The sequence below is a fragment of the Lithobates pipiens genome, unplaced genomic scaffold, assembly GCF_037356315.1.
Source record: "Lithobates pipiens isolate NorthernLeopardFrog02 unplaced genomic scaffold, aLitPip1_a1.2 Scaffold_19, whole genome shotgun sequence".
Classification (NCBI taxonomy): domain Eukaryota; kingdom Metazoa; phylum Chordata; class Amphibia; order Anura; family Ranidae; genus Lithobates; species Lithobates pipiens.
Window position 1 is genome coordinate 42,403,867 of NW_027507764.1, and position 27,953 is coordinate 42,431,819.

General features: G+C 43.2%; 1 protein-coding gene across 4 annotated transcripts in view; it reads left to right on the forward strand.

Moving 5' to 3' along the window:
• The window catches only part of CTDSPL (CTD small phosphatase like), a 134,401-nt gene extending 107,246 nt beyond the window's left edge, over window positions 1-27,155 (forward strand). For 3 of the 4 annotated variants that reach the window (XM_077490679.1, XM_077490677.1, XM_077490678.1), the window contains 3 exons: window positions 5,281-5,373; window positions 9,142-9,327; window positions 16,881-27,155. In XM_077490679.1, coding sequence (XP_077346805.1) covers window positions 5,281-5,373; window positions 9,142-9,327; window positions 16,881-17,006 — 405 coding nt within the window. In that variant the 3' untranslated portion in view covers window positions 17,007-27,155. The remainder of the gene's footprint in view (window positions 1-5,280; window positions 5,374-9,141; window positions 9,328-16,880) is intronic. The other variant, XR_013277489.1, reaches the window with a different exon arrangement.
• Window positions 27,156-27,953: the final 798 nt, after the last annotated feature.

The window sequence follows — 27,953 nt, forward strand, 5'->3', positions numbered from 1 at the left end:
TGCTTAAAGTGATATTAAAGAGGAAGTAAACCCATCCATACAACAGTTTCATGTCCGGAAATGTGACGCTCCCATTGGTTGTGCTCTCAACCAAACTGTCAAACCATCCAATCGCTGGTGCCTGATCACATGTGCTGCATCATGGCAGATTAAACAGAGGCCAAGATGGCAGCTTCCTTGGCTGAAAACGACAGGTGGGTTTACTTCCACTTTATAGTATTGTTTTTAACCGCTTCAGCCCTGGAAGATTTTACCCCGTTCCTGACCAGAGCACTTTTTGCAATTTCAGCACTGCGTCGCTTTAACTGACAATTGCGCGGTCGTGCGACGTGGCTCCCAAACAAAATTGGTGCCCTTTTTTTCCCCACAAATAGAGCTTTCTTTTGGTGGTATTTGATCGCCTCTGCCATTTTTTTTTTTTTTTGCACTATTAACAAAAAAGAGTGACCATTTTGAAAAAAAAACACTATTTTGTACTTTTTGCTATAATAAATATCCCCATTTTTTTTTTTTTTTAAAGCAAATTATTTCTCAGTTTAAGCCGCTGTGTATTCTTCTACATATTTTTGGTAAAAAAAAATGCAATAAGCATATATTGATTGTTTTGCGCAAAAGTTATAGCATCTAAAAAATAGGGGATAGATTTATAGCATTTTTATTATTATTATTATTTGTTTTTTACTAGTAATGGCGACAATCTGCAATTTTTATCGTGACTGTGACATTATGTCGGACACATCAGACACTTTTGACACATTTTTGGGATCACTGTGATTTATACAGCAATCAGTGCTATAAAAATGTCACTGACAGGGAAGGCGTTAACACTAGGGGGCGGTCAAGGTGTTAAGGGTGTTCCTAGTGTGTTTTCTAACTGTACAGGGAGGGTACTGACTAGAGGAAACGACAGATCGTGGTTCCTAGCTATTAGGAACTCACGATCTGTCACTCCTCAACGAACTGAACAGGGATTTGTGTGTTTACATGCGTCCCTGTTCTGCATCTCGTGCTCACTATCACTCGTGGCCGGTGGTCATTATACTGTGGCAGGTAGGCACGATTGGGATAGCAGATGCATTCACGCGCCCACTGTACTGCAGTGGTGCCGATGCTCTGCTCACAAGATATTGCATTAATTTCTTCAAACTCCGCATTCATTTTGTGGATCCTGTGGTGTCTTGCTAGGTGTTCTCTGCATATTGCTACACTGGCATTTAGGCTGCACCTAAAAGGTTTTTTTTTTACCTTAATGCAGAGAATGCATTAGAATGAAAAAAAAAAAAAACTTTTAGCCTTTTAGGCCCCTTTCACACGGGCGCCTCCGTGTAGCGGATTCTGCTTGCTCAGATGGGGATCGCTCTACTGATCCTCACTGAGCAAGCAGATGACGGGTCCGTGTCTGCTCCGCTGTGCAGGTTGGAGACGGACTCAGTTCCACTCGCCTCTATGGGGAAATCGGATGGAAACGGTCCGCCTGTCTGTTTTCATGTGATCGACTTCCAGGCTTTCTCAACCTTTTAACCCTAGAGGAACCCCAAAAATTCATGTCTCGAGCAACCCTTCCTAAAACCAGATCATCAGGGCACAATAGGAACAATGCTCCTTACGTTGGTGGTCAATAGGAGGAATGTCCCCCCTTAAAGTTGTGTTCAGAATGCCACCCTTAAAGACAGCTAAAAAGATATTTGGTGTCATGCTGCTGTCTTTGCCAAGTGGTGCTGAACCTTGAACTCTGTAGACATCATAAAATAGGTGGTTCATCAGCCGCAGCTCAAGGAACCCTTTGCAACCTCTGGAGGAACCCCAGGGTTCCACGGAACCCTGGTTGAGAATGACTGGACGGGTGGAATGTAGGACCACTATTGTTCAGTTTTTGTTTTTTTGTGGGCAGGATCAGATGGCGGCAGGGGCCAGTGGACATCTTGCTCTCCATAGGGGAAACTGGAGGGTCCTATAAGGTCTACCTGAAAAACCGTCAGGTGGACCTGAACGGACAGTCCGTGCGAAAGGTCACTTATAATCGTTTGAGAGATTACATACTGTACAATTTCAAAGTATAAGTATACAATTACAGTACCCCTCCCCAGTACATATTGGCTTTCTCTTCTGACCTCCTCATGTGAAGTAATGACTTGCTGGACTCACATTAAATCTGTGATGCTCCCTTCTTTGTTTCTACATCCTTTACACTATGGCGACCCTTAATTACACCCCAGTTGACAGACGTCTGCCTCCAAAATTTGGATCTCGAGCCCTATTTTTTCCTACTTTTGGGTCCGGCAGTCTACCACCACGTCTGTTGTAATATTTTCATTAGCACGCTGTGGTATGGCCGCCGTTGGTCAGTATCACCACTTTATAAATAGGCCTCTCAAGTGTCCTGTCAAGTGTCAAATTGTCTTTTTGTGTTTTTGTACAGTAAAATGGTTCCTGGATAGCATTAGCCATTCACTAAATAAATGTATGTCTTTCCACGTTTGATTTCCCTTCATAGCTGAAGTGAAGATGATCGCGGATCTGTAAGGTGGAATGAGGCTGGTGCCCGGTTCAAGTAATCCAGGATAGGCTGTTCACACTCCACCTGGCCTACCCTCGATTACTTGCATTGGGAAACAGCTGTGTGTCACCTCTCTGCACCCGGACAGTGGCTCATCTCCTTAACATGGAAAAAACCTACCACATGCTTCTGTGTTGGTCCTGATCACCAAAGTTTCATGGTCTGAACGTGTTTTTACTTAAAAAGCTAATTCTATGAAGTATAGCCTTACTACAGAGATGAAGTCAACCCAAAGCCAAAACTTTCTTTTCTAAGGTTTGAATAGTGTAGGGAAGAGTTAGAATCTCTGTCGTGTTTTTTTTTTTTTTGTGTACAATTCTATTTTTTAAATTGTACATGTCAGCAAGGGGAAAGCAACACAACTAGCGAGAAGAAGCTGTTTTTGGGGAATGGCCACGTTGCCAGAAGGAAACCTCCTGGAGCAAGGACGAAGGTAAGTAATTCTGTAGACAAGTGATGGTGAACCTCGGCACCCCAGATGTTTTGTAACTACATTTCCCATGATGCTCATGCACTCTGCAGTGTAGTTGAGCATCATGGGAAATGTAGTTCCAAAACATCTGGGGTGCCAAGGTTCACCATCACTGGCCTAGACCAACAAAACCTTAGACCTTTGCTATATGGACTCTTACCATATCAGTTGAGGACTGCAGAGTTCTGAAAATGTTCTGAGGAACCACAGAATGCCCGTGATCTCTACACTGGTTAGCCATAGGGCACACCCCATTGATTACCTATCAGTTGCAGTACACATGTACCCACCCCAAAGAATGATAAATAGCCTACAATGGCTAGCAATGTGGGAAGTTTTCCAGTCCCAAAAAGATTTGATAGCTGCCCAGTATAGACTCTTGAAATTTAGAAGATTTCGATTAACATACACTATATACCAGCGATCTCCTAACTTCTTAAATAAAAGGCCAGTTTACTGTCCTTTAAGCGCCGTTCACATCTTGGCGTCCTGGATCGTGCATGGAATCTCCGCGATTCTGCCTGCGATTCCAAATCACAGCAAATTGCGGGACGCCCGTGTGAACCCCTTCACTTCCAATGGCACCCCGATCATGGTACATGATTCTTTTTGATGATTTTATCGTTATTCTGGTGACAATCATGGCACAATCACGCTGTGACTGGGATGACGTTGGAAGTGACGGAGATCGTAGGAAAAATCGCAGCGGTTCTGCCCACGATCCGGGGCACCAAGATGCAGCCTTAGACTTTAGGGGGCAGGACTGTGGCCATTGGAAGTGGAAAACATCCTGGCAACAGTGGGAGTAAACAATGGCCCATCTTTGGTGTCAATGAGAAGAATTGTGCTCCATCATTGGTGTCATTTGGTGGGAAGAATCATGTCCCATCGTTGCTGTCTGTGAGAGAAACTGTACCCCATCATTGGTATCATAAGGAGCAACTACACCACATTGTTGGTGTTATTGGGAGGAAATGTGACCCTATGTTGGTGTCTGTGGGGATAATTATTCCCCAATGTTGATATCAGACGATTACATTTTTCCCCAAGGGTTGGAAAAAAGCGTGCAAAGGGCCGCAGTTTAGAGATCACTGCTATATGCCATACGAACGTCGAACACCACCGTATTGAAATCTTATTCCTTCCATGTTGAGCTAAGACGTTTGGATTAACCGTCCTACTTTTTACTAATAAAAAATGTTTTCTTTTGAACATAAATCGCCTTCTAATTGGGTTTTAAGGCTCCTGGGTCACTACTATCCAGAGTTAATCACCCATTCTTACCCTGGCAAGATCCCTATGGTGTGGGTTTATAAAGATTTGCCTATATTTTGATATGGGTTTGGAACTACCACTTTGGCATCATCCTATTGTTTCTCAGACTCCTCCTTTTGGCAGGCTTGACCGTCCTTGCAGACACATATTGCAACAATACCTTACACTCATTTGACCACATCAGGGAAGCGTTTTGTCTTTCCCATGTGGCCTTCTATAGAAATTTACAGATACGACATGCCATTCAGACACAGTTTGGGTCCCACAATTTTTCCAATTACCCCCTTTTTAAGATCACAAGAGCCAGGGGCTTATTTTGTACGTTTTTCCTAGACCTGTCCAATGTTCTCTCAATACTGGAGGCAAGTCAAAGACTTGCTGTCCTCCATACTTTCCACCACTGTCCCATTGACTCCATAAATTCGTTTTACTAGGTTTATTAGGTGAAGAAGTCTGGTCTAGAGAACTAGATTTCTCATACACGAATCTGTGTTTAGCCTGTAAATAAATCGACCTTAAATGAATGCAACCTTCCCCACCTTCGGTGCATCAGTGGGTACACGCAGCAAATCAAGTTATACCAAAGAAAGGGTTATTTATGAACATAGGGGAATGCCCTCCAAAACACAACAAAATCTAGGACATCTGGTGTGACTCCACTCTCTCTCGCTGCCTAATTCTGGGAATTGCCCTCATTTCTTAGTTTTGATGTCTTTGGATTGGGTCTAACTTATGGCTGCAATAATTGCATTTGTAAATCATAATGAATCCAGGAAAACAGTATTTTGTTTAGTGATTGTCATTGTATCTTACGTGCCATCTGATTGTCACAATATGATTCAGATGCTCTGTCGTGGTACCTTTGTTTTAGTTATGGATTTAGTTTTTGTTCCCTCATAGAGCGTTTATCTTTCTTGTAGGTAGCGCTCAAGTTTACCTTTTGTCCATTTTTTTTTTTTGCCCGTTCTGCCTCTAGGTGTACGTATTGAAGAGACCGCACGTAGATGAATTCCTTCAGAAGATGGGCGAGTTGTTTGAGTGCGTCCTGTTCACGGCCAGCCTAGCGAAGGTGAGCAGGTCCTTCTCTTCTTAGGTTCTGCACTCTTTGTATGTCTTCATTTTTATTTTCTTGTCTTTAGCCTTTTTCGTTGTTTCTTTTCTTGAGGGCGAAGGTTGTTTTTTCCAGAAATTGTCTTACCTTTCTCCCTTTTCTTCCTTGCTTCTTTTTGTCTACCAGTGTGTCTTTGTGCTTTCTGCTAGTTTGTGGGTAAGTGTTCCCATGGTAACAGTTCCACGACATATGGGCTATGCTCATAATGTAGACTCCATGCACCGCACATGAAGCCTGTATGTAGAGACCCTACGTTACCATGGTTAATAGCAGCCATTATAATATGTTTCTCTGTAGACCTTGGCACGCTCTGTTTCCCTTTTCCTGCTGAATTTGCAGGCAAGACCTCGAACCTTCAAAGCCGCTCGGAGAGGAGCAGAGCATGCTGGAAATGTTAAACTCTAGTAATTTGGATAGAATGGGAAAGAAAGTAGATCCTCTCAATGTTTTATTGCGGTCTGTGTCACGGCTGGAGAAATTTCTGCTGACTTCTTGTCTGGTGACCTTCCAGGGCATTGCATTGAGCTGCACTTATTTCTCCCCCCTCATTGTAGAACATTCTCATTAAGAATTCACGTTGTAGTTGGTCTTTGGCTGTTTTGGGAATTCTCTATAGTAATGTATGGAGAGTTCCCTCTAGGAAAAAAGAAATGGCTAAGGCCCAAACCAATGTTGGTCACCTGAGACAGGAACTGGGAGGAAATTTCCTCAATGAAGAGTCCAGAGATCCATAGAAGCATAAAAGATTAAATCCTTCTCCACTCCAGGCAAAACCTTTTCCTAGGTTTGGATAAAGGTCTTCTTTATGTGTACCTGTTAACTTGGATTACATCTGTCAGCCGATTTGTGGGCTAAATCAAGTTGGGTGATTGGGCCAAGTCAACAGAAAATATTTAAGTTTGTTTGGTGGCACTGGCTTCTTGTATCATTGGGAGACTTGAAGACATTTCTCCGGCCTTGAGGAAAAGACTTGACCGCTTCTCTCTGCCCTTGTCTGTTACAAAGTTAAAGAAGGGAGTTTGAGTCTTCCTGTTGTTCTCATGCCATTCAATACCTGGAGAATTCATTCATAGCTCTGAAATGCCTTTATATTGATGGCAGAAGGTTTGAGGATGTGGAAAGTCAAGACGGAGGCTGGTGTCCATGAGTGGTACAAGTAGGCATTGGTTGATTGGGTACCACCTGCATTCACCCAAAAATGATCACACAATATAATATCTGGTGACTTTAAAAAGTTTTGGTTATAGATACACTTTAGTTTTTGATAGAGTGGGAAAGGTTTAGAACTATATATATATATATATATATATATATATATATATATATATATATATATATATATATATATAATTATATATTCTTATATATTTTTTTCTTAATATAGAAGAAAAGAGGGCTTATTTATGGTCTGCATCAAGTGAAAGACTTGTGAGCCAGTGCATATTGGGGATATTTGTCCTCTTCATCAAAGCTGATATACATATTTTAGATATAGGAAATATTTTCTTACCATTCTTGTAAGGTACAGCTGTCATCTGGGCTGCTATTAGAACCCACGGGGCCCCATACAGCCTAACTGGCTTCTTTATTTATTTTTTGTACTTATTACCTTTTTTTTTAATAATATAAAATATTTTTATGTATTTGTTTTACAGCGTTTGAGGGGCAGCCTTTGGTGCAATATCAGAGATCTCAAACGGACCCCTGATGTCTCACTTTTAAAACCAAGAAAGGGACTGAGGATATAAATTCCACCATCCCTTTCTCTGCAGCCTCAGCTGCACTGGACAGCGAATGAACAGAAAGCACTCTATACTGGGGGCTCCTTTACATTCAGAAACTGAAGCATAGTTAATTCTGTTTGTGAATGAACACAGAATGATCGGTACCAATCACTCTTTATGTTCAATAAGGAAAGGAAGGGGCTGGTAAATACGACCCTATTTCCCCCACTCTGTCCTGAAGCATGCAGGGGATGGGGTCCAGTAATTTACAATGATCTCCGATTCCACCTGCTGGCCTGGGCCCCTCACAGGAGGATTGGTGGGTACCCTCTTATGAGCGGCCCTGGTTATCTTTAAAGAAATGTGCGGGCTATCATTGCAGAAAGCTCAGTTGAATAATGCCATTTCTTTGGCTGCCACACTGGTTTCAGTGCCAAGTTTGACAAGTCTGTCCGTGTCTTCCAATTATTCTTCTGTGTTGTCACCCTGTCACTTAAATTTGCAGTGAAGACTATAAGCTGCACTGGCGCTTGATACACTGGAATGTTTTATTGTCGTAATCAGAACACTGGTCCTGAGCAAGACCACGCAGCCATCGCTGGAGTGCATGTAAATGGGAAGAGATCAACAGCACTAAGATGCATCAAAGGAGTAAAAAAAAAAATGAAAGGTTTTTCAGCAGTGATCTCCTACAGTAGACCCATGGTAGGGGGGCACTGGTAGGCAGCATGGGTGGCTCTGGTGGGTGGCACTGATAGATGGCACTAGTCACTGATTAGCAGCAAATATCGGGTCCTATGTCCCTGTAACAGAAGCCAGTTACCGGCTTTATTTTCGCCTATCAATGATCGTGAGGAGAAAAAAATGCCAGTACCCGCCTTCTGTTTACTTCCTGATCAGCTGTCATTGGCTGACAGCTGATCACGTGGTAAACGGCCCACTGTGATTTGCCCTTTACCCCGATCTGTGATCAGCCGAGTCCGAAGGACACGGTGCCGGCCTCCCGGCAGTGAAAGCCAGCGCTGTAGCCATCAGTCGTGTGGAAACTGGTTAATACCTATTGTTACATCTGCAGTTGATTGGCGATAGCTCTGCATACCTATACAGTATTTGTACAAAACCACCAAGCATTCCCTTAGAAGTGATTGTAATCTGACCATTCAAATAGCGGGCATCTCCAGCCTCTAAATAAGAGGACACATAGGTAATCTGCATTGTTCAAATTATTTGAACGAAGAGACTTTCAATAACTCAATCGTGGGTGACTTTAATGTGGTGAAGTAAAGCATAAGAGGTATGCCTTGTACCTGGTCTATTTAAGCATTAAAGGCTTTAAAGTATTTTTTGACTTGTTTAAGGCTTACGCTAGTACTTTATACTTCATGTTTGTTACTTTAGCAGTGCTGGTAGTTTAGGTGTTAGACACAGTGGTAGATTATTCTTTTTTCTATAGTATTCGGAATGTAGATGCAGTTGAGCCTTGGACACTGTCGCCTGCCAATTCCAATTGACATTACCTCCTAGTAGCCGACTACCCCAGCAAGGCATACTCGCCCATCTTCCTCCAATTCAGGAGTGCACCTAGTGTTGGCGCTCACTGTAGTGAAATGATGGTGTTCAGGCTTGGCTTCTTAGGCTGAAGAACTGTCCAATGGGGGGGCAGATGCTGCCCCATACCCAGAAGCCCAGCTCCATTATCGCAAATGAGCGTGGGCTCTGGCAGAGTGGTAAGGCAGAAAGTGGATTGAAGTATACCTTGCTTGGAAAGTTTGGACTATCAGAAGGCACTGTCACTTTGCCCTAAATAGGCTGGTGACCATGTCTTAACCTGCCAAAACGGAAATTCCTGGACACATGAAGAGTGGTCAGTGTCTTTTTGTCTCTCTTTTTTTTTTTGTTTTAGCAAATCGTACTATACTTGCTATCATTGACCATATTGTAGAGTTGGACTATCAGTTTACCATTTGTTGAAATGTCATCTATTGCAATTCTGTTTTTTAAGTATGCCGACCCCGTGGCCGACTTGCTGGATCGATGGGGTGTGTTTAATGCGCGACTCTTCCGAGAATCCTGTGTGTTCCACAGAGGAAACTACGTGAAAGATCTGAGTCGTCTAGGAAGAGAGCTGAGCAAAGTCATCATTGTGGACAACTCGCCAGCGTCCTACATCTTCCACCCGGAGAATGCGGTAAGTAAACCTAGTGTGTGTGTTTGTGTATATATGTATGTGTGTGTGTGTGTGTATGTATACCCACACATACCCAATCAAAAGTTTTAGAACGCCCTCATTTTTCCAGGTTTTTAGTGAAATTTAAACCATTCAAGCTGAAGAATGTACATTTCAGAGTTCTTCAAAAAGACCCTTCTCAGGGAAGGAGTAATGGGTTATCACCTCAGTTATTCTGCAGCATATAAAGTAAATTAAGCCTTAAAAGTTTTTGCTAACAATTCCTACAGGTGTGTCAACCTTTGATAATTTACAAGCTCTCTTGTCTTTTTATAAAAGCAGACAAGAGAGCTTGCACCCTTTTAAACAAAATTTGGACAGTATTGTACTGCAGGAAGTAAAGAAAAAGGCATTTAACAAAGGAAGATAAACAGATAATTATAACCCTTAAAATTTAAAGCAGTGTTCCGTCCTCCCCCTCCATAAATTAAAAGTTAGCAGATGCACATACTGTAGCTGCTGACTTTTAATATTAGGACACTTACCTGTCCTGGAATACAGTGATGTCGGCACCGCAGCCGCTGTTTCCATCAGCTGTCAGTAGCTGCTGCCACCATTGTCAGTAAGGGAACCCAGTAGGGTCACTACTGCACATGTGCAAAATGCCTTCTTACTGGCCTTGCAGCAGAGGGAGGAGGCGGTCAAACTTCTGACGTACCTCACCATGTGTGAGATCCGACTGAAGTAGGGACAGGGTACCTGTCAAAAACGGATACCCGCTCCCCCCAAAAGGTGGCAATTGTGGCACTGGAGGGGGGGAGACAGATAAGCGTAAGTTCCACTTTTGGGTGGAACTTCGCTTTGAGGTCTTTCCTTTAGAAAAATTGCAAAGAAAACGAAGGTGTAAGTGAGTACAGTTTCCTACACCATCTAAGTGCACTTAGAAACTGGAGGAAACTCTGACAGGAGGAAGTGTGGCAGACCCAAAGCCACAACAAAATCAGAAGACAAGTTTCTGCGCGTCAACAGCTTGCATGACAGGAGGCTCACAGGACAACAGCTTATCTCTGGTCAAAGTAAGCAAGTCTCAGGTTCAGCTTTGAAGAGAAGACTTTGAGCTGCAGGTTTGACAGGTTGAGTGGCTGTAAGAAAGTCACTGCTAAAATGGCATATTGAGAAAAAGGGCCTTGCCTGGGCCATGAAGCACCCCACCAGTGGACTACGGAAGACTGACAGAAGGTCTTATGGACCGATAAATCAAAATGTAAGATCTTCGGTTCATCACACAGGGTTTTTGTATGCCGCCGAGTAGGTGAAAGGATGGTTCCTCAGTGTATGTGACATTAGCTGTCAAACATGGAGGCAGAAACGTGATGGCCGGAGGCTATTTTGCTGGATCCAGGGTTGGCTACTTGTAAGAGTGAGTGGCACTCTGAACCAAAATTACTACCACAGCATTTTGCAGCACCATGCAGTACCCCCTGGAATATGCCTAGTTGGTCAGAGAGAGGTTCATTCAACATTAAGATAATGACTAGAGGTCGACCGATATGGGTTTTTCTCTGGCCAATACCGATATTTAGAAATCGCCATGGCCGATAGATGATGCTGAGTTTTTTGGGCCAATTTTTATTTTTATTTTTTTCCCTTCATCTCATAAAATCTAACAGTTATACACACACTGGGCGTTTTTCAGGCGCTTTTGGGCTAATAATAGCACCTGTAAAGTGCCTGCTAAACGGCTCCCCTGCAGTCTGTGTGGAAGCCCCGAGTGCTTTCACACTGAGGCGATGCACTGGCAGGACGTTAAAAAAAAAAAAAAAAAAAAGTCCCGCAAGCAGCATCCTTGGTGTATACTGCTCCTCCACCACTCCTGCCCATTGAAATGAATGGGCACTGCTGCTGAAGCTCCTGCAATGCGATTTGGTAGCGGCGCTTCACGGGCACATTTAACCCCTTCCTCCGCTGCTATCTGGATTATAAGTGCCCTGCTAGCAGCCGAATAGCGCCGCTAAAATGACGGTAAAGCGCTGCTAAAAAAAACACTCCAGTGTGAAAGGAGCCTTAAAGCGGTTCTTCACCCTAAAGGGGAAGTTCTGCTCATCTGATCCCTCCCCCCCTCCGGTGCCACAATTGGCACCTTTCAGGGGGGAGGGGGGTGCAGTTACCTGGATAATCCAGGTATCTGCACCCACTTCCGGGCAGACCGCCGCAGTTGTGTTCTGGGAAACACACAGTTCCCAAGACACAGCGGGGGATCTGAAGACACGCGCAGCGCAACTCGCGCATGCGCAGTAGGGAACTGGGCAGTGAAGCCGTCATGCTTCACTTCCCGATTCCCTGACAGAGGATGGCGGCGGGGGCAGCAGCGAGACGAGCGATCGCTCGTCATCTGCCGCCGACATCGCTGGACCCTGGGACAGGTAAGTGTGATTTTATTAAAAGTCAGCAGCTGCAATATTAGTAGCTGCTGGCTTTTAATATTTTTTTTTTAGGTGCAGAACTACTTTAAGTAATACAGAAATTTTCTTACATTTATTAAACAAAACAAATATCCAATCAGTTCACTATGTTTAATTTAGATTAAAAAATAAATAAATAAATAAATATATATTACACAAAAACAGGTAATCAAAACTTTTGGATGAAAAAAATGGGCCAACTTTACTGTTTGTTTTTTTTTTTAATTTTTTTTTATCATTAGTGTATTTTTTCCCCAAAAAATTGCGTTTGAAAGACCGCTGCACAAATACCGTGTGACATAAAATATTGGAACAACCGCTATTTTATTTCCTAGGATCTCTGCTAAAAAAAATATATAATTTTTGGGGGTTCTAAGTGATTTTCTAGCAGAAAATACAGGATTCTTATTTGTAAGCATCAAGTGTCAGAAAAGATTTAGTCTTTAAAGGGTTAAACTGAGAACTTCTACACACAGAGTTGAATTCATTCAGAAGTGTAAACATTGTATCTCTTTGCTCTTTTCTTGGCAGACTGCCCAGAGAGGAAAAAAGTCCCTTCACTGATGTCTTCAGGTAACTTGCATTGACTTCTATTACATAAGTCATTTGCAAGTCACGCTGAAGATATCATCGGCCTTTTTTAACAGCACATTCGGCCCATGCTGATTAATTAAAAAACGCCAGATATCGGCCGATATATCGGTCGACCTCTAACAATGACCCAAAACATACCTCTTCTAACTACCTTGGAAGAAAAGAACAAGACGGTAGGCCTAGAATCTTGGAATGACCAGCAAAGTCTCCAGACTTAAACACCATGGAGCTGGTTTTGGATAAACTGGACAGAAAGGGGGCAAAGCAAGTGCAACACATTTTTTCAACAACATTGGGAAGAACTTTAGAACAATATTTGATTTCCTATGTAGAAAGAATGGCACAAGTGTTTTCAACTGTTATGTCTGCAAAAGGAGGCTACTTTGAGTCAAAAATGTAGATCACATTATTTTAAAGAAAATAAATATTTCATGATATATTTACGTCCAATTGTTTTAAGATTTACTTTCAGAGTACGCGGAGACCTCCAAACTGCATAAATTTCAATAAATATGGGGGGTGTACTAAAACTTTTGACCCGTGGGGTGTGTGTGTGTGTGTGTGTGTGTGTGTGTGTGTGTGTGTGTGTGTGTGTGTGTGTGTGTGTGTGTGTGTGTGTGTGTGTGTGTGTATAATGTATGTATATATGTATGTGTGTGTGTGTATATATATATATATAGATAGATAGATAGATAGATATATAGATATATAGATATATAGATATATAGATATATAGATATATAGATATATATGTATATATGAGATGGATATACATATACACTACATATACACACACACACACACTATCTCACAAAAGTGAGTACACCCCTCACATTTTTTTCTCTTATATTCACTGACCAACACAGCTCCTCTCTGTAATGACATGGGTTGTATAGCCTGCCATTAGGAGAAACTAGGCAAAATTGTTACACAATACACAGAACTTTAATCCCGCCCTGGGAGGGGGCCGGCCCCGTGCTATCAACCCTCCTCCTGCTGCTAGCAGCTTCGGTTTTTATTTTGCCTAGCAAGGAGAATGACCTAAGAAACCCTGCGGGCCTCTTGGTCCATATTTTTACTGCAGGTTTGCTCCTTTTTGCGCAAGATGAGAGATCCTGAGATCTTCTATCAACTGCCGGCTGGGTGACAGGCTGGTTAATGATATCCTTGTAGTCTCCCCAGTCCGGCCATCGAGCGTGAGCAGGCCGCAGTTAGGGCTCGGCAGGCCACGACATACCTCATGCCCCAGAGGTGGTCGGTGAGCTTCTATGCTCCGGGGTATACATATGACCGGGCTACTGATGTCTGGATCACAGTATACCGAGGCCAACAGCTACCCTGTAACTGCGCAGGTGTAGGTCTGTGATGGAATGTCTCCCAGCTCTTCAGGACTGGTAAGTACGGCTCTCCCTGCCTCGGTGGGGTGAGCAGCTGGGCATTCCCTGGGGGGTTGATTCGGGGGCCACCTCACCTCCTTATCGTCTCTCCCAAGTCCCTATCACCCCTCCCTTCCCCCTCTGAGGAGGGATGTCTGCATGCGCTGCGGGCAATGTATTATGTGGGGGTCGCTGTTTCTCACCTGTGGAGGCTCTGTGCGGTTGGTCAGTCCTGGTCCAGGTGTGGGGGTCCCAAAAAAGCAGTTTTTGTGGAGGTTGTCTGTCAGCAGGCAGCTCATTTTTATTTTTGCTCTCTTCACCGCATGGCGCCGTTCTGGCCGTTCAATCTTTCACCCTGCTTTACCATCGCTGGCTTTAATGGCCTGGCTGTTGAAAGCCAGGTATTGAGGAGCCGGGGTCTGTCGGACTCTGTGATTCCGACTATGCTGAGAGCGCAGAAATCTTCTTCCAGGAAGATATACCACCGTACTTGGAAGGCCTATATCTCCATGTGTGAGGAGAAAGGGTGGCATCCGTTCTCCTTCTCTATTTCCAGGATCTTGCTGTTTCTTCAGCAAGGTGTAGACCAGAGGTTGGCGTTGAGCACCATCAAGGGGCAAGTTTCAGCTTTGGCTGTCTTTTTTTTTCAGCGACCCCTAGCGTCTCGCTCACTAGTGAGTACTTTTGTTCAGGGGGTGCGCCATGTAGTCCCTCCGATGCCACCGTGGGATTTGAACCTGGTGTTGTCAGCGCTTCAGAAGCCGCTGTTTGAGAATATCAGGGAGGTTCCTCTGTTGACCCTTTCTAGTGGCCATCACATTGGCCAAGAGTGTTTTGGAACTGGCGGCATTGTCTTGCAAGTCGCCTTATCTGGTCATTCACAGGGATAAGGTGGTGTTGCGTCCACAACCTTCCTTTCTACCGAAGTGGTCTTGGCATTTCATATCAATGAGGACATTGTATTACCATTGTTGTGTCCTAAGCTGAAGCACCCCAAAGAGGTGGCCCTTCACGCTCTCAATGTGGTTAGGGCTCAGAAGGTGTTCTTGTCTGTCACTGCTTCCTTTCGGAAGTCAGACTCACTGTTTGTTTCGGTGGCTGGTCCTAAGAAGGGTATGGCGGTCTCGTCAGCCACCATTTCTAGGTGGATCAGACAGATTGTAGTCCAAGCCTACGCCTTGAAGGGGCAGGTGCCTCCCTTTCCAGTCAAGGCCCACTCTACAAGAGCACCCGGAACGTCTTGGGCCTTCCGACACCAAGCGTCTGTCGCTCAGGTGTGTAAGGCGGCGACCTGGTCGTCTGTCCATACGTTTACCAAGTTTTACAAGGCAGACGTCAGTGCATCGGCTGATGCTGATTTTGGCCGCAAATGTAGTTGCTATTGAGTTTTTTCCCTGGTTTTTCGATAAAAACACAGTACTGTTTCATTATTGCACTATTGCATTACTTCCGCAAGGTTGCGGTCTGGGGGATCACTCCGGTTGAGGATGCCCGGTTTTGTGGTGGAGTTTCCACACACTGCTTTTTTTTTTTTTTTTTTTTTTTTTTGGGGGGGGGGGGGGGGGGCCTTTAGTTTCACTAGTTCCCACTTGACATGGTGGATGAAGTTTTTAATGTGGTTTTTCCCACACCTCGTTTGGCACCAAGCATGTGTGGCAGCAACCAGGTGAGGAGTACAGTGTGTACAAGTGTGTCTTGCCTACAGTCAAGCATGGTGGTGGGAGTGTCATGGTCTGGGGCTGCATGAGTGCTGCCAGCACTGGGGAGCTACAGATCATTGAGGGGACCATGAATGCCAACATGTACTGTGACATACTGAAGCAGAGCATGTCCCCTCCCTTCAGAGACTGGGCTGCAAGGCAGTATTCCAACATAACGACCCCAAACACACCTCCAAGATGACCACTGCTTTGCTAAAGAAGCTGAGGGTAAAGGTGATGGACTGGCCAAGCATGTCTCCAGACCTAAACCCTATTGAGCATCTGTGGGGCATCCTCAAATGGAAGGTGGAGGAGCGCAAGGTCTCTAACATCCACCAGCTCTGTGATGTCATCATGGAGGAGGGGAAGAGAACTCCAGTGGTAACCTGTGAAGCTCTGGTGAACTCCATGCCCAAGAGGGTTAGGGCAGTGCTAGAAAATAATGGTGAAGAGAAAGACAAAACGGTTTGGCTGCATGGAGAAACAGAATGTACAGGATTAGGGTTCGGTTGTACAACCATTCTGACTGCAGAGATGGAATGTGGCTACACTGGTCTTCCCTGTGCCTGATAAGATACCTAATATGAGTTTTTTTTTTTAATGCATTTGGCGAATAAATCTTAATCAGTCTTACTAAGAGGTGCCTGCCTGTTGTTTTGTCTTTCTCTTCACATATTTGGAGTGGCTTCAACTCCCGTTACAAGGCTGCCCTATCAACATAGACTGAGCTTAATCGGCTCTGCCTCTGTGTGAGATATACAAAGGACTATTGTATGAACTTGCATTGCTTACCCATTATACTACAACCTGCACCACAACCCATTTGTTTTTCTCTGGAAAATAATGGCGGTCACACAAAGTATTGACACTTTGGGCCCAATTTGGATATTTTCACTTAGGGGTGTACTCACTTTTGTTGCCAGCGGTTTAGACATTAATGGCTGTGTGTTGAGTTATTTTGAGGGGACATTAAATTTACACTGTTATACAAGCTGTACACTCACTACTTTACATTGTAGCAAAGTGTCATTTCTTCAGTGTTGTCACATGAAAACATATAATTATTTTCAAAAATGTGAGGGGTGTACTCACTTTTGTGGGATACTATGTATGTATATATATATGTGTGTGTGTGTGTGTGTGTGTGTGTGTATATATCTATATATCTCTATCATCTCTATCGAGATAGATAGATATATTTTATATGATTATATGTGTGTGTGTGTGTGTGTGTTTTCTAGAAAACAAATGTAGATTTTTTACATGTATGTCCGAATTGGCCCAGTAGGGAAATGGTTATAGCTGAAACCCCATAGTCTAATGTTATAGAGCCATTGCTGTATCAGATTTATTGGCCATAATCGGTGCAGTATATGAAAACATTAGAATGGCAGTCTATGAAGGAGTTTAATTCTAGCGTGTATTTTTTATTTTTTTTTTAGGTCCCGGTGCAGTCCTGGTTTGATGACATGTCGGATACAGAATTGCTCGATTTGATTCCCTTCTTTGAAGGGCTAAGCAAAGAAGAGAACGTTTACAACATGCTGCATAAACTTTGCACCAGGTAGCCCCAAACGGCGCCCTCCAGTGGTTGGCTGTGATCTGCATTAGCTGCAGACTAAACCTCGTCTTTTTTTGGGGGCCCACATTTTTTTTTTTTTTTGCGTCTTCACATTTGCTATGACATTAGCCCCGCAGAAGGCGATCGAACCCTCTGGAGCCATCCTTTCCGCTGAACTCGGAACAAAATATTTGCCACAGAGGGACCTAGTTTTGTACAAAAAAAAATAAAAAAATCATGCCGCTTTCTCAGCGTCACATTACCGAACAACTGACACGGGATTACAAAAAAGAAAATATTTTTAAAGAACGCTTTTCACTAATTTTCATAACAAATTGTTAAAGAACTTTTCAGGCTTTTATAAAGGAAAACACCAAATGAATTGATTCTACAGAGGATGTAAGAACACGCTTAATGCTAGCAAGCATATCTGTCCCCCCCCCCCACGTTTTCCACCCTCTTGGTTTTTCCCTACACTATGCAGACATATCCTTATCCTTTGCTTCGAGCAGTTGACCTGTTTTCGAGGCCGCTTTTCTTTCTCCTACAGAATGAAGTGCCTTTTCAAGTGTTTGATTTTAAGAAGCTAAAAGAGAAAAAAAAAAAAACATTTTCTACTCAACAAAAATTTACATATCTCTTACCTTTCTACCGTCTAACAAAAATAAAAAATAAAAAAAAACAACTTTATAACGTACTGTCAAGACACTCGCTACTAAACACGGATTTCTGGATGCAGGGCGCATGTTGCAACACTATTGTTTTAAGAGAATTCTCATATCCTGGGTTACAGGTTTGCAGTTTTTTGGGGATGCCCGTCTGATGATTTTATTTTTATTTTTTTGTTGTATTCATTGCTCTAAAGTTCAGACATGGCCATTGTAAATTTTTAATTGCGATTTTGTGTGTTTATTATTATTATGATGTTTTTTGTTTTTTTTCCCTCCCCCTATGTCTACATTTACGATAACAAAATACATTTTGTTTTGCCTCCTATGTATCTACAGCTCATGTTCGCGATTTCCGTTTTTGAAGGCAGAGATTGCAGGAACCTTTTTGTTGCTGTTCTTTTGAAAAGGTCAGACTGGGATGGTTCTTTTTCGGGTGTTTACTCACCGGCTGGTTTCCAGTGTTCTTCTGGGACTGCAGAGTTCACAGCTCCGTCCACCCGCCATAAAATAAGGATTGATATTTCCCTTTTTTCCTTTCGATAGAAGACTGTTTCTGCAGAAAATGCAGCAAGAGGAATGTGACTGCATGATTCCTGGTTGGGGGGGTGGGAGGCGGCGCCCCCCACAGGAGCGCTTTCACGGTGAAGTCCATTAATTCATGCATTTTCAGTAGCCAACTTTAGTTGGGGGTATAAAGACCAATGTTTAAAGAGGAAGTAAACCCTGATGAGTTTACTTCCTCTTTTTTTCCCTGCAAAGGTAAAGCATAATGGACTACTATGCATCGCATAGTAGCCCATTATGTGTCACTTACCTGACACAGGAGCCAGCGAAGTCGCCGCTGTCCCCTGTAGTCCGCCGCATCCATCTTGCTCGTGGCGTCTCGCAGCTCCGCCGAATGACAGCGGCGAAGCCGCGATGACGTCACTCCCGCGCATGCGCACGGGAGTGGCGTCTCGCAGCTCCGCCGCTGTCATTCGGCAAAGCCGCGATGACATCACTCCCGCGCATGCGCACGGGAGTCGACAAATGCGGCAGCTCCATTCTTGGAACTGCCGCGTTTAGTGCGCCTGCGCGCCGCTGTCTACGGCGCATGCGCTGTAGACAGCGGTGCCCGTTTTCGGGCAAATATCTCCTAAACCGTATAGGTTTAGGAGATATTTCTTGGACCTACAGGTAAGCCTTAATCTAGGCTTACCTGTAGGTCAAAGTGGTTTGTAAGGGTTTACTTCCTCTTTAAGCCAGGGTTGGGCGACCTCGACCCTCTAGCTGTCCTGAAACTACAAATCCCATCATGCCTCTGCCTCTAGCAGTCATGCCTGTGATTGTTAGGGTCTTGCAATGTCTCCTGGGACATGTAGTTTCAAAACAGCTGGAGGGCCAAGTTGCTTACCCCTGGTTTAAGCTATTCATATCAGGGGTGGCCAATCTTCAGCCTTCCAGCTGCTGAGGAACTACAAGTCCCAGGAGGCTTTGCCAGGCTCTGACAGCCACAGGCATGACTCCCAAAGGCAAGAGGCATGATGCCATTTGTAGTTTAACCACAACTGGAGGGTTGATGTTTTCCTGGTTCTGCTTTATATCATATGTGCATGTCTTAATATTAGCTTTTTGTTTTCTGCATTCCCATGCATAGCAGAACTCTAAGAAGAAGGGGGGGTACTCGGAGCCACTCAAACCATTCCATTTTGCCCAGTGCGGTCAGTCTAACAATGGAACCTCGCAGAGAGCAAAGTGATGACATAATTCTGTCCCTTCCAATCAGTGGGCTCATAGTGAGTCTTTGACCAAACTGTTCTGCGTGACTGCAGAGGGAGGTGAGAAACATCAGGGACCTAGCTGTGCTATCTGGCAGGGATGCCGCATATATTTCAGTCACACTGGAGTTTGGCTTTAATGTAACTTTGTCCCTATGTTGCTTTTTAAATACAGGGCACTTTAACTGCCTCTCACCAGTTCTACGCATATATGTGGCACGGTTTAAGGGCACTTTCATACTGTGGCCGTTCCGGTTTTAGCGGCACATTACTGCTGTTATAGCGATGCTTTTTAGTCGCTAGTGGGGCACTTTTAGCCTGCTCTAGCGGCTGAGGAAAGGGTTAAAATTGCCCGTATTGCGACGCTACCCATCCATTTTAATAGGCAGAGCATTTTGGGAGCGGTGTATACACTGCTCCGGCACCGCCCCAAAGATGCTGCTTGCAGGACTTTTCTTTTTCCCGTCCTGGAAGCGCACCGCTCCAATGTGAAAGCACTCAGATCTTCACACTGGGGAGGCCAGAGAGGCGCTGTTTGTAGCGCTAAAACGCCTGGAAAGCGCCCCAGTGTGAAAGGGGTTTAACGCTGTTCTATCTATCTATATATATATATATATATATATATATATATATATATATATATATAAATAAAATATTCAATATTCTGTGCTGGGAATTCTCTTAATCAGCCACTTCGGCACTGTAATGCCACTGTCATAAACCCCAGTCACTGGTTTTCGATCAAGAGCTGGTAGAACAGGCTCCCGATCGCGTGACCACTGTTACAACCATTTACAGTGATCACATGATCAGGAAAGCCTGGTGTTAAAATCCCCATAAGGTCCGGCTCGCCCAAAATAAAAAGCCCATACTTGTCATGCCCCTGATCTATGGTGGAAGAGCTAAGCTTACTGAAGATGTTTTAAAGCTGAATTCCAATAATTCAGCAACTTTGCACAAAAAATGCAAGGACACTAAGAGTTATATCCAATTAGGGGAATGTCACCTAACTCTCTATTACCTATATAAGACAGTTGTATTGCACTCCCAGAGGATGCACTCTGGCTGCGAGAGGAGAGAAGCGCGTGCGCACACACACACACAACAGCTACGCCGGCCCCACCTTTCTGCTGTCCATTCAAAGAAGCCTTTGTATTTTGTGAATAAGTTCACGTAATATACAAAGGCATCTGTGAATGTGCAGAAGAAGGAGTGGTGGACATAGCAGTTCCAGGGACACTGCTCTTGAAGGAACAGAGAGAGCAGGAGCAGGGCCAGAAGTTATCTTCCTTGAGCACAACAAACCTGTAGGATGTGAATACTAGAGATAAGTCTGTGAGGTGTGGCAAGGACCTCATTAGGCTTAACTCCTGGTATGCCTGCAGTTTTTACAAAGTAGCTGAATTCCTTGACTCACTCTTGGTGTGTGTCCTTTTTAGTGATAGAAGGGCTAGTGGGAAGAAGCCACAGCTGGGAGCACAGCCGTCCAGCACACCTTGGTGTGTTTCTTATAGTGATATAAGGGCTGGTGGAAGGAACCTCAGAGCTGAAGGTGCAGCCATCCAGCATACCCCTGTGTGTTTCCTATAGTGACATACGGGCTGGCGGAATCAACTTCAGAGCTGAAGGTGCAGCCATCTCCAGTATACTCTGGTGTATTTCCTATAGGGATATAAGGGCTGGTGGAAGGAACCTCAGAGCTGAAGGTGCAGCCATCCAGCATACCCCTGTGTGTTTCCTATAGGGATATAAGGGCTGGTGGAAGGAACCTCAGAGCTGGTGCAGCCATCCAGCGTATCCCGAGTTATCATAGCTTAGCTCTTTGAGAGAGTGAATATGGGCGTCATGGGTGGTGAGTATTTTATTTTATTTTTTTCTCAGTGCTCGTTGGTGTTTCATCCAAGTTGGTTTACTTTCATTTTTCACGCCTAAAAAAAAATATGCTCAAATGCATATGAAATCGCATTCCTGTTTAATGCACAGCAATGTGAGCAGAAATTTCCTGCAAGGAGAACTTGTACCTGGAGTCCCAGTAGATCTAAAACCTGCCTGTGAATCCGCTGACCGGTCTACACCCAGAATTGAATTTTCCCGTTTTTAGGACTGATCCTTTAAGGAATGATTGCGGAGAAGATTGGGGCGGAGTCTTATTTATTGATCATAAGAGAAGAGAAATGTTTTTAAATTTGGATATAATTATCAGATGCTTTGTGTTGGATTTCTAAAAGAGGAAAAAAAAAGATTTTATTTTTTAACTGCTGCTACTTGTACAGTCTCCATAAAATGTTGACCACCGGCTCTTGAAACTGTTCCTTTGCCGCTGTGCCTAGGCGTTTGAGTACATTTGCTGCAAACTCGGGCAGTACACAGGCGTCTAAATCACTTCACTCTTATTCTACGTGCTGTACCCCCCCACGTGTGTGTGCGCGCTCAGGAAAACACACCCTTCCCTACACCCCCCCCCCCCCCCCCCCAGTCCCATTCCTCTTGGCCACAAGGTTGGCATTTAAATTGGATCTAAACCTGATCTAGAACTTTCTTATGTAAGTATTGGCAAATAGTTTGAAATCTTTTAATGCTTAGGCACCTGATGATCCTACCATGAAGGTCATTATTCAGGCACTTCCTGTTATGGGGTGACAATAGTCTCACAAAAGTTCTTCTTTTGTTGTCGTCCAATGAAAACTGCCCCTAGTGGAGGCCGCAAGCAACTGTGCGCAGACATGGTTCAACTTTGTCAGGTAGGAAGCTAGTCCAGAGCAAAAATGCACCTGAGATGGGCAGAAAGTAGGGTTGCACCGATGCCGTTTTTTACCGACGAGCACCGATATTTTTGGTCAAGTACTCACCCAAAGCCTTTGGGTGTGATTTGAGCCCATACAAAAATGAATGGCTCAAATTGCACTGCAAAGAATTGCATGCAATTTGAACAGGAATGCGGTGGGATAACCGCCCGAATCTCATGCAGTTCCCCCCACCGCTCCTGTGCGAACCCAAGCTGAAATCACTATGACAAGCCTGGGTTCACACAGGAGCGGTGTAGGGAACGGCATGCGATTTCGGGAACAGGAATCGCACCACATTCCTATTCAAATCGTGCATTTTGAGCCTATTTGTTTTGTTTTGGGCTCAAATTGCCCTGCAAAGGTATTGCAGCATTTTCACACATATTCGTGAAAATACTCGTTATCGGCACCAATACCAGTATCGGTATTTGACACTGGGTTTGATCTACTAAAACTGCCGAGTGCAAAATCCGGTGCAGCTGTGCATAGTCGCCAATAAGCTTCTAACTGTCAGCTTGTGCAAACAATCTTTGACAATAAAACCTGAAAGCTGATTGGTTTCTATGCAGAGCTGTGTCAGATTTTGCATTCCCCGTTTTTTTTTAGCCCTGGTTTACACCAAAGCGGCTTTGAAATCGCTCTACTTCAGCTCGATTTCAAAGCTGAAGACCAGTGCGATTTGCACCTCTGATTTCATTGCGACTTTATTTGGCAGAAGTCTATGCAAGTCGCAATGAAATCCCCCCCCCCAAAAAAAAAATCAGCGCAGGAACTTTCATTTTCAAAGTTGGTGTGCCTTGAGTCGCAACAATTTGAACGGTTCCATTGCCAGAAATGGGGTGTGACCTTATCATGCGATTTTTATTTTTTTAAGCTCGAATTGCACCAGTGTGAACCAGAGCTTAGTAAATCAACCCCACTGTGCTTTAGCAAACTAAATGTCATTCGTTTAAGGTTTAGATCTACTTTATGCATGCTGAAACTGCGATTGGTCTTGCTTCATGATAGATTTAAAGGATAAGTTTACTTTTTTTTTATTTTATTAAAGTGTTACTAAACCCACAACTGTAAAATCAGTCTGTATATGCAGTAAAGTATCCTTGTTATACTCACTGTGAAACCTAAGGGGTTAATCATCTGCATTTTGTAAAAAGGCGGTTTGATCCTGTCTTCTCTGACCTTCCCCTCCTTCCACTGTCCCCAATCCATCCCCTGCTAGTACAGAGTCTAGGGGACAAGCTGCACATGCTCAGTTTGGTGTGTATTGGGGACAAGCTGTACATGCTCAGTTTGGTGTGTATTGGGGACAAGCTGCACATGCTCAGTTTGGTGTGTATTGCCTGAGTTTTTTTCCTTTTCTTGGGAGGGTGCAAGTGATCAGCACAGGGCCAATCGGCACTGTCCAGACTGAGGGTCAGGGGTCCTGCAACCTCATAGGACAGTCAGAGGAGACTGAAAACTCCTCCTACAAACTTTAACCAGACGCTGATAGAAGTCACAGGACTGCTATATACTGCTGATGATAAAAGGTATAACGTTTATATTTACTAAAACTATTCCATTTCCATGTGCTGTGGTAGACCAGATGTAGTGAATGCAGGCTTCTGGGTTTAGTAACGCTTTAAGTGCATTTATCCTATGTAGGCCCCCCCACCCCCCTCGACCAAAATATCCCACCTACCCCCGATTCGCCGTTACCTGAATCTGACAACAGAACAAGGGGGCACACACCGCTTCAGCCAATGGACACACCCAGTCCAAGGTGCTAATCCTGGCTCATCACCGTAGGCAATATCAAGAAGAGAAGAAAAGATTGATCGCACACTTGAATCCAAAAGATGCTGTTGAAATTTCTTTGACATGAGCCAGACAAAATTGCAATGATGATCAGTTGACGCGTTTCACACAAAATAAACCGTGCTTGTTCGCAGTAACTGTGAGCATTGGCTCACAATACAAGCTATTTAAGGCTCCATCCACACTGGAGCTCAAAAAAGCTTTTTCTGGACGCCAGATTGCTGGCAGAAAACGTTGGTTGAAAAACACGCTTTTAACAGCGCTTTGCACTAGCGTTTATTTGCGTTTATGCGCATTTGAGCTTTAGCGTTTATGGGTGTTTTTAATAAAATTACACAGAGGACACTCCAATAATCAAACAATGCATTCCCAAACTCCCACAATTCATTGAAAAAAGTAGAATTCTAATATGCGTTTGAGTGTGCCGTTTTTTAGCGTTTTTTTTGTGGTCAGAAAAACGGCACTTTGAACTCTCTTTTATGGCGTTCAGAGAAGAGCCCATAAACTCCATTGCTGATAAAACCTAAAAATTGTCAATGTGTACATGGACACATAGGATAACAGAGTGGAGTTTATGGGCTGTTAAAAAAAAAAAAATGGCCGTTTATGAGCTCCGGTGTGCATGGAGCCTTACGTCTCGGTTCACACAGGGACGACTTGTCAGGTGACTTAGCCACCTGACGACAAGTAGCGTCCCGTTCTGTACAATGGAACCGTTCTAATAGGAGCGACATAAGTCGCTTCGACTTAGAAAAAGGTTCCTGCGCTACTTTTGGGGCAACTTGCATTGACTTCTATACAGAAGTCATTTTGCAAGCCGCTGCTGAAGTCTGATTCGGGTCGCCTGAGGCAGTGGGCACCGCAAGTCGTGCTGCCTCAGTGTGAACCGACCCTAAAGCTGGCCATACACCTATAGATTATCTGCAGATTTTCTATGGTTAGATGGAAAAAGTGCAAAAGTTTTCTCCATGCTCACTAAACTGTGTGGATGGAGGAATCTATAGGGCCAGCTTAAGGTGTCTATCAAATCAACCACCTAACACAAAACACCTGTCGTTAAAGCAATCGACACAAAACTTCACCAACATAAAAACATTTCTTAAATGCATAAAATAATCCAAACAAAAATAGATAATGAAAACATGTAAGCAAGAAATGTATTAAAAACAAAAATAGAAAAATGAGCGAAAAAACGTGTGTGTGTGTGTGTGATAGATAGATAGATATATATATCACTGTATAACAAATTAAGTCTAATTGTGTGCTTTTTAGTGCTTATTATTAAAGACTACTTAAAAACTGTTCAAGAATAAGAGAAAATAATGAGATACTAAACCATATACATCATGGAAAGGATGCGCATACACATAAAAATCAATCATGTCCACATATATAAGTCATGTGGAGGCAAAGTAATGGGTAAATAAGCGCAAATGCATTGCAAATATTCCACACAGGACCACCGTAGAAACCATTTCATATTTATCGAATTTACCTTTCTATTTAAATCACTTATGGAATCAAGCAGTGATTGTGAACCAAGGTTCCTCCAGAGGTTGCTAGGGGTTCCTCCAGAGGTTGCTAGGGGTTCCTCCAGAGGTTGCTAGGGGTTCCTCCAGAGGTTGCTAGGGGTTACTTCAGCATTGGGCAATTTCTGCCTCTCAGACAAGTTCCCACCGACACCATTGATCTTTTTAGCTATCTGTAAGGAGGTAATTCTTCCCATTGACCACAAGTGTAAGGACCATTCTTCCCACTGACCATCACACTAATGTATCATGAGTTGCAGAGTTCTCATTTTTAACCGGGGTTCCCCAAGACTGGAGAACTATTCCAAGGGTTCCTCTGTGTTGAAAAGCTTGAGAAAGGCTGCACTATAGGAAAGAAAATAAAAATGTAAAAAAATTAACACCCAAAATCACTCGCTTTTCATAGGAGATAAAGGTTTCTAGGGTGGTCCTTTGTGGAATAATTGCGATAAATTTGCGCTTATATACACAATACTTTTGCCTCCACATGATTTTCGCTCATTTTTCTATTTTTGTTTTTAATACATTTCTTGCTTACATGTTTTAATTTATCTATTTTTATTTTGACTATTTTATGATCAGATGTTTTGGCATTTAAGAAATGTTTTTACGTCGTGAAGTTTTGTGTTAAATGCTCTTTAACTACAGGTGTTTTGTGTTAGGCATTTTGATTTGACATACGCCTTTTAAACAGCTTGTACTGTGAGCATTTCAATTTGCTGTGAACAAGCGTGGTTTCTTTCGTGCGAAACGCGTCAACTGTTCATCAATTTTGTCTGCCTCATGACAATAAAGAAATTTCTACAGCACCTGAATCTGACAGCCGTGGACTTCCCGGAGATGCTTGGGAGAGAAACCCATAGAGCTCTAGTTGGATCATGGAGATGCTGCCAGTTGCTTAAAAATTTACACAGCCTCGGTGTATAATTTCAGCTGTTCCCTTGTTATATCTCATATTAAAAAAAAAAAACCTTCACCTGCAAGTTCAGTTCAAGAGGTGCTAATTTTTAATAAAAAAATAAGTAAAATTCTACCTTCGTCAATCACAAGCTCTTGGGACCTAGAGCAGTTGTAAGCCTGCAGAGAGCCATTTCCATAGAATCTCCCTCTGGTCTTATTTCCATACAGTCCTATGGCTGGGGGTCTTACCAGAAGAGATCAGGGAGACATTACTAAACTGCATACAAAGGTTCTGACAACTGTCCAGCCGGAGACCAGACATGACTTTCTCAGAAATGCAAAATCTGAGGCTGAGTGAAGCCGTCCTTTGCACCCATCGGGGGTGTTGGGTAATCACCTTTTAAGCATGGTGGAAGATTTGGGTGAAGCTTTTTTTCTTTTTTAATTGGTTAACTTTTGTCGCTTTGTTGTCCCACCACACTCCCCAAAATAGGTTTGGTGATCACTGGTTTGTGATTTTTTTTTCTTTGTGTGTTTTTTTTTTTTTTTTCCTTTTAAGATTTGCTGGTTGATAAAACTGATTTTGTTTGGAACATGAGGCTCACTGTCTTCTGCCACTGTACTGTGCCGGTTTGCAGCGTTGATCAGTGAAAGTCTTGTGAACAGTAACATGTTTGTAATAAAACCTGATGGTGCGTTCATCATTTTAAAGAAAAGGTATTTTTTTTTTGTTTTGTTTTTTTGTTTTTTGTTCAGGCACTTTGCTGTTACTTGGATGATATAGAAAATGTAGATTAGATATATAGCCGATCAACCATAACTCTGACCACTGACCCGTAAAGGGAATAACATTATCTTCTTACAATGGCATCTGAAATTCGGTGGGATGTACAGTGGGGGGGAAATTAACTATTTGATCCCCTGCAGATTTTGTAAGTTTGCCCCCTTTCAAAGAAATTTAAAGGTCTATGATTTTTATCATAGGTGTATTTTAACCGCTTCAGCCCTGGAAGATTTTACCCCCTTCCTGACCAGAGCACTTTTTTGCAATTCAGCACTCTGTCACTTTTAACTGACAATTGCGCAGTCGTGCGACGCTCCACCCAAAGAAAACTGACGTCCTTTCCCCCCCCCCCCCCCCCCACATATAGAGCTTTCTTTTGGTGTTATTCTATCATCTGATTTTTATTTTTTGCGCTATAAACAAAAAAGTGAACATTTTGAAAAACAATATTTTTTACTTGTTGCTATAATAAATATCCCCCAAAAATATATTAAAAAACAAAATTCCTCAGTTTAGGCCAATATGCATTCTACATATTTTTGGTAAAAAAAATTGCAATAAGCGTATATTGATTGGTTTGTGCAAAAGTTATAGCGTCTACAAAATAGGGGATAGTTTTATGGCATTTTTATTATTAATTTTTTTTTTATTAGTAATGGTGGCGATCTGTGATTTTTTTTATTTATTTTATTTTTATCAGGACTGCGACATTACGGCGGACACATCTGAC